This window comes from Penaeus chinensis, chromosome 20 (assembly GCF_019202785.1).
Source record: "Penaeus chinensis breed Huanghai No. 1 chromosome 20, ASM1920278v2, whole genome shotgun sequence".
NCBI lineage: Eukaryota > Metazoa > Arthropoda > Malacostraca > Decapoda > Penaeidae > Penaeus > Penaeus chinensis.
The window spans coordinates 11,754,168-11,761,667 of NC_061838.1; the positions used below are offsets into that span (position 1 = coordinate 11,754,168).

Sequence of the window (7,500 nt, forward strand, 5' to 3'; positions counted from 1 at the left end):
CATAGTATTTCTGTCATTACGATTTCAAATACTAGCGGAAAATCTACAGAAAAGGGGACATGTCTATTCTCACATTTCTCCCTCTATTTTGGGGGGATATTAAGGTCAGCATGAGGTCAACGGGTCATGAGAGCCAAGGTCACCGACTGCGGGAACGTGAGCTTCGAGTAGTCGGCACTTCTGAAGGATGCCGCTTCCCCCTTCTGCAGAGCCAGGTGGCACTTCTGTTCACTTGTGGATTGGATTTCCAACTCCGTGACCTGTAAGAGGTAAAGGAAGATGTGTACTTGTGTGGGTATATATAAAATATTAGTGTAGTGTTGGAAAGTTATTCGTAAAAGGATATGCATGTGGATGAATGTCGAAAAGATATTTACATGAATTTGATCTTAGATAAGACACTAATCTGATGTTAGAAAAGATATTCACATGAGAGTACGATCAATATGAACTCTCATAATCCAAAACACAGACAAAAAGATACACGCACGGCTTTTACTGTTTAAATTGTACACATGCAACTTGGGGTCCTGAATAAGGTGAATTTTATCCGTTGCAGGAAACAGAGAGCGAATGTGCGACACTCACCTCATCCCCTAAAGCAATCAGCACCATAAAGGAGGCTCCGTCAAGCGAAAAACTGCCGCTGCCCTTCAGAACATGCAGCTCTTCCTCTGACGATACCTTATTTGAAAACGAAAAGAAAAGATGTAGCTTCAGTTGAAAAAAACATATAGTATATGGTCAAGTATTTAGACAGCTATCCATTATTGGATTCTGTTAATATTCAGTCCTGCATTCAGATAAATACTCAGCGAAGAATTTAATCAAGTCAAACATTCAGCCAAGTGTATACAGGTGTAGAAAATTTAACCCTTCATCGGCGACAGCGTGAATCAAACCTGCGTATTGTTGAGCTGAGGCATCATGCTCTTGAAGACCAACTTGGCAAGGGTTTGTCCCGCCGTTCTCTCGAGTCCATCGGGAGGTGCGAGGACTTCTACGGAGTCTGACTGGAAACCGATGAGTGGTTTTGTATTGTCAAGTTTAGTTTTGGAATCAAATGTAGTCCGAAACGGGGGTACTTTTTATAATGCTAACAGCAAATGGTGACTACGATAATGAAAAAGGGCGATAGCAACATTAATAATAGCTACTACTAATGGTGATGATGCTTTTAATACTAAAAAACATTAAAAAAAAACTAATAACATCGACCAATACCAATAACACGAATTAATACTAATAACACAAGCTAATGCAAAGAACGCAAACTAATACTAATAACAAACATCAGCCAAACTCACAGCTCCCTCCCGAACGGCGTCTTCCCAGCGGCGGTCTCCCTCGACACGAGCCATCAGGTCTCGGGCAAAGAGGTCCCTGAAGAGCCACCGCCTGACGACGCCCTCGCACTCGCCCTCGCCCAACGAGACCTCCTGCCCCTCTGGCGTCTGGAGGAAGGTGAAGTAGGCGATGAAGTCCTCTTGGTTGCGTTCCAGGTTCCAGATGTCGGGGGTAAACTTCCCGTCCTCCTCCTCCTTCGTCAGGTGGCCGTAGTTCTCTTGGTTGCATGTGTAGGGGATGTAACCCTGGGAATGATTTATAAATGTACAAGGGAGACTGAATGGAAGATTTAAGTTGTGAAGAGTCTTTGCGATATCTTTTTTGAATTCCAAACTACGACAATTATTTTAAATATTTGGTATCTTTAGACTGCCACAGTTATCTTCCTATTGTCTGGAAATGTAACACTGTATAATAGTGAATGCTAATGAAGACTTATACATACACATATTAAGATTAATAAGTATCAATTGCTGAGTCAAAGCAGACTTGAAAAGCAGAATTTATTTTTTCTGGTTTTCAAAATCCCGCGTAGTTTTCTCTCCTCCCCGATGGAATTCTATTACTGTCACTCGTATTTCAATCGCTTAACGTTAAAGGCACATGCAATTTTCTTTCCTTCAAGAAGTAGCACATGAACACATTCCTCACATAAAAAGTCTGTATATCCATAACTGCACATACTCTCCTGGCGTGTATATAAAATCAAATATCTTTTTCTATTATATACATATCTATATATATATATATAGATATGTATAAGCATATAAATATAAATATATATATATATATATTTTGTAATGGTCGGTTAGAAAGTTTGTGCACTCGAGAGTCGGACCCAAATGCCCAAGCTAACAATAAAACTAACATGTGAGGGAGAACCTCTTCCTGCCACTCCCAGTTTTACGGTGGACTTCAAAAGAGTGTCGGTTTACAGGCCTTCGTCGGTCTTAAGTACTATTTCTTCGCTTAATCCTCTTTCTCTCTTTCTCTCTGTCTATGCTCTCTCTCTCTCTCTCTCTCTCTCTCTCTCTCAGTTGTCTCAGTCGTGGTCTATCTGTCCATCTGTCTACCAATCTGTCAGTCAGTCTGTCAGTCTGACTCTCTCTCTCTCTCTCTCTCTCTCTCTCTCTCTCTCTCTCTCTCTCTCTCTCTCTCTCTCTCTCTCTCTCTCTCTCTCTCTCTCTCGGACACGATCAAAGCTTCAACTTCTCCAACACTTAATTTAAACACTGACTCACCTGCTCAAAGACATGAATGAAGAAGCGATTCCACATGTCATCCCCGGAAGAGGTGAAGCTTCCCTTGATGTGCATGAAGGCGTCTCTGGTGAACAAAAGGGCGCTCTTGATCCTGGCCACCTGCAGCATCCCAACGAAGTCGGTGGTTCTGAGGGATGGAAGGAAGGATTGGGTCGTGGGAGGGAAACGGTGTGGAGATTGATTACCTATTGTCGGCATTGATCATCTCTTGCCTAATTTGATTTTTTTTTTCTTTTTTTTTTGTGCTATGATGAGATGGCGAGTTAATATTAGGTTCGAAAGTGATTAATATAATATATTAGAGATCACGGTTTATGAGAGGTTTTAGCGAAATATTTGTAATTACAAGCGTGATCCAGAGCTATAACTGTGACTTCCCATCAACGAAGCACTCCACTGTCACCTTTCTCTTGTGACGAAATAGACAGATATATAAAATAAACCAAAACAAACAGTCCATTAAGCTTTAGCAATACCGAAATAAAGAAACGAAGACGAGCGTGTACGTAGTAACGACAACAACAAAAAGAGAAACAGAGCACTTCCTCCTCAGATCACCTCGTTTGGGTTATCACGGCTCAGAGTTAACGAGGATTCCAACCCTAATTGCCAACATGAACACGTAAGTTGGTAAACACGGGCTCTCGGTACAAGGATATGGAAGGGCAGGCATTCGAGGGCCAAGCGCCGGGAATTAGCTGCCTGTTTGTCAAGTGCTGATATACATACATACACGCACGCACGCACGCACGCACGCACGCACGCACGCACGCACGCACACACACACACACACACACACACACACACACACACACACACACACACACACACACACACACACACACACACACACACGGGTGTTTGTGACTATATAGCCCAAGCCGGAGATGTGACACTCTGCCGACGCCGGCGCACACCCAGGCCGCTGCTCCCTCACCCGTTCACGTCGCGGTGTCGAGCAACGAAGTTCCCGGCTAAGAAACCCTCGGAGAATTCGTGGTTGATGTATTCGGTCATCAGGTTATGTCCGGTGCCGTCGGCGTGCGTCAAGAGGGGGCCGACCACACTCCTGCGGAACGAAAAGCAAAACATTGTAAATTCTATCTTACTGATATATCCCTATTAACTTTCCGCTTATTTTGATCATATATATAGGACACGCTCACGAATACAACTGTTAGGATGTCTCGTGTCCTTACCTTCTCTTACGCATGAGATCCTGCAGGACATCGGGGTAGGTAAGCTGGACATTTGCGTCGAGCATGAACAAGTAGTCTTCCTTAGACTTCATCACTTCCTGCCTGCGAGTTTAAGGGAAACGGGTTTAGCTAGTGAAACCGTTTTACTAATTTTCAAGTTTCAAGATCGATCTGAGCATGACCAACTCCTGCTGATAATAAACAATATTGATATCAACAATGCTTAGACATGTCTGATATATTACAAGACTGAGAAGTATGCCGATTTTTTAAGACGGTCCCCCTACCCACCAAAGGAGCCTGTGAGCTTTCGTGTAGTCGATTCCTATCTCCGGATAAGCCACGCCCACGTCCTGGTACTGCATTTCGTATTCGTCGAGAAAGTCTTCGAACTGAGTCCAATAAAATCCAGTTAAAACATGAGAATATAAAGAATTTCACTAATACATATTTTGTATTTAATTCCAATTAATTTTTAATGATTTTACTGATTATCATTAATTAATGATTTTACTGATTATCATTAATTAATGATATCTATATCGTAAGTGCAGATTCTAATATGTGATATCTATATATCAATCTTTCTATCTCTCTATATATATCATGCATTACGAAAAGTAATACTTCTAGTTGTAAAAAAGAAAAAAAAAAAAAATCACGGTCAATACTCGATCAGTTAATTAATATTTTTTTACTTCGCGTTAGTTCAATATTTGATCCTTTTGCAATATCTAAAAAAAAAAAAACTGGTTGACCTTTACAATGCTATCAGGTCCAAATAATCTTGAAACTTTACGCTTTTTAGCCCCGTTTTTTCTGTTTTTCTTCTTTTAAAGGAGAGGGAGGGGGGTCAAATCTTCATACAATATGCATTAGTCGAGTCATTTTTTACTTTGGGCCCAAACAGACTGCAATAGACGTTTTTCCTCTGGCGTTTTCAAACTTCACCTTACAATTATCTTGGAATAACGCATAAAAAATAACCACAACTGAACTAGGGATATAAAAGGAAGTCTATTTCTCGTGGCTAGCTCATTGTGGTGAAATGTGGGTTATCACCCCGTAGATATCCCTCCGATTTACAGACCTTCCACTAATTACAAAGATGAAAATGCCATCAACAAATCAAAGAAAGGCAAACTTTCACGTCCAGATAACATGACAAGTAGCCTTCTGAAAGATGCTGAAGAACGCGTCTGTCAGAAACTATATTGGCCAACTATTTTACAGTTTGTTTAGAACTAATTAAACTCATCCAATAACTGACAGGAAGCTGAAATAATCCTGTTCCACGAGAAAACAATGCTAAATATTTTGCGGACAAGTCTTGAACCTATAGAGTTAACAAAACTCTAGCCGGAAACCAATCCGGAGATAAGAGAGTTTCAGTAAAAAAAAACTACATAACTATCAAGCAGTCGACCAAACTGTTGAGAGAAAAAATAATATATGCAACATAACCTCTGCATCCGACTTCGATGATCACAAGAAAGCCTTCGAATTAATGACAGTCAGACTTGTCACCGCAGCTCTCAAACAATAGGGCATCGACCCAGGCAACATTAGCTCCCTCCAGCATATCTAGAGCAGATGCAGGTCCTTCATACATAAACTCTGAGCCCTTCCACTTAGAGAGAAAGCGCCTGACTAGAAGATCCCATCGCTTCAAATTCGTCTTCCGTAAAGAGGACTGGGAAACAAGGAAACTTAAGATCGACGGGGAATCCCTGACTCATCTACTAACGACATCTTGCTTGTTTATAAACCCTGAAATTCTACAAGAAATATATGTCAAGCTCAGGGATGCAAGCTTAATATCCAGCCTCCATAATTTAAGAAAACCCAGGTGGTAGCAAATGAAGAATTAGGTGAAGATATAACATTAAGACTGGAAACGAGACCATCTAGCACCATATCTATCTCATAAGGCAACAGTCAAGTACTGTTTTGGGACCTGGAACTTGATAATGAATCCAAGCTGCAGGCAAAGAACAGTGGAACGAAAGGATTAAGCTCAAACAGACGGAAAAACCTCGAAGTGAATACGAAGGCAGATTGACCCCGTGACTACCTCAAAGACCTGCAAACGGAAGTGGAATGAAGCAGGTCACGACGTATCTCGAGATAAATAAGTCTTAAATAAATTCGTGACACTCGATATCCCTTTTCCATTCCATCCTGCACAATATCCGACCCAGTTGCCAGATCACCAACGTGTCTTCCAGGTTTTCTCCACCAAACTGCACCAGTGGCTTGCTTTCGATATTGAAGTGGCAGGGGATTTTGTACGGACTATTTCTAAATTATATCGATTGCCTTATTCCCTCCGTTAGTACTTATGCACCGTTAACAGGACCAGACACCTTTGCGGCCACTGAAAGCCTACCTCCTCGACGTGCTGAGACGCGGCCTCTGAGATGTACATGAAAAGCGTTATCTTGTCCTTCGGGTAACGCAGGCGGCTCAGGCGGCGGAGGAACAGCCTGAAGAAGGGCATCCGGTCCGCGACGAACACGGCCACCTTTACGCTCGGGAGCTCTTCGCCTTCCTGAGGGAGTGTGAGAAGAGGTGAGTATACTTGATTAATGAGAGGGTGGTAATGGGGAAGGTAAACTGCATATAACCCTTGCGGTGCTCACTCACTTGAACCCCACCCCCATCCCGACCCCTCACTCATTTACTCACTAACTCAGTCAGTCAGTCAGCCACTCTCTCTCTCTTTCTCTCTCTCTCTCTCTCTCTCTCTCTCTCTCTCTCTCTCTTTCTCTCCCCTTCCTTCCCTCCCCCTCTATCTCTCTCTCCGTCTCCCATCCCCCCTCTCCCCCTCTCACTCATCCCTCCCCTCCCTCATATCCTCTAACTCACCCATCCCTCCTTACCTCCTATCACTCACCCTACTCTCCCTCCCTACCTCCCTCCCTCCCTCCCTCACCTCATCTGACTCACCCCTCCCCTTCCTTCCTCCCTCCCTCCCTCCCTCCCTCACTTCCTCTCATTCACCCCTCCCTCACCTCCTCTCACTCACCCCTCCCTCCCTCCTCCCTCCCTCCTTCCCCTACATTCCCTCCCCTCCCCTCCCCTCCTTCCCTCCCTCCCTCCGTCACCCCCTGTCACTCACCCCCAACACCTGAGGGCGCGGCAGGGGATCGTCGGGGCAATCTTCGCAGAGGAACTTGAAGGTGACCTCCCTCGTGACCATGTTGGCGAGGCTGGCGGGCAGGGCGAGCGGACTCCCGTACAGGAAGGGCGGCAGCGTCAGGTCCTTGGCGTGCAGGATGGGCTCCCCGTCGAGGCGCTCGCGGAAGCCGAAGTCGCCTGCGGGAGGGAGGGCGGGGGACAGAGGGGGAGGAGGGGGGCGGGAGGATGATGGTGGAGTATTATTATTATTATTATTATTATAATTATTATAATTATTATTATTATTTTATCATTTTTTATATTCACTTTTTAAAATCCGAGTGGATTTTTTTTTTTTTTTTTTAATGAGTGGTTAGGTTGATTTTGACGAATAGTTGAACAGATTAGCGAGCGATTTAATAGACTCACGAGTTTCTGAGTAGATTGTTAGTGGTTGAGTTAAACTTATATAAGTGCCAGGATAGATTTATGAGGAATTTATGCTGGCTAAAGGGAGGTTAAATGGATTTACTCAGTGGATTTATTAATTAACCGGGCGGATTCGGAAAAGA

General features: G+C 43.5%; 1 protein-coding gene across 1 annotated transcript in view; it reads right to left on the reverse strand.

Annotated features, from left to right (window-relative positions):
• Positions 1 to 7,500, reverse strand: part of LOC125036217 (procollagen-lysine,2-oxoglutarate 5-dioxygenase 1-like) — a 15,567-nt gene that overhangs the window by 291 nt on the left and 7,776 nt on the right. Inside the window, exons 7-16 of the mRNA XM_047628678.1 lie at positions 6,930 to 7,126; positions 6,198 to 6,359; positions 4,100 to 4,200; positions 3,809 to 3,910; positions 3,547 to 3,678; positions 2,589 to 2,736; positions 1,308 to 1,592; positions 903 to 1,013; positions 589 to 684; positions 1 to 260 (exon numbers count right to left, since the gene is read on the reverse strand). The exon at positions 1 to 260 is cut by the window's left edge and continues 291 nt beyond it. Of these exons, the coding sequence (XP_047484634.1) occupies positions 117 to 260; positions 589 to 684; positions 903 to 1,013; positions 1,308 to 1,592; positions 2,589 to 2,736; positions 3,547 to 3,678; positions 3,809 to 3,910; positions 4,100 to 4,200; positions 6,198 to 6,359; positions 6,930 to 7,126 (1,478 nt within the window). The 3' untranslated portion in view covers positions 1 to 116. The remainder of the gene's footprint in view (positions 261 to 588; positions 685 to 902; positions 1,014 to 1,307; positions 1,593 to 2,588; positions 2,737 to 3,546; positions 3,679 to 3,808; positions 3,911 to 4,099; positions 4,201 to 6,197; positions 6,360 to 6,929; positions 7,127 to 7,500) is intronic.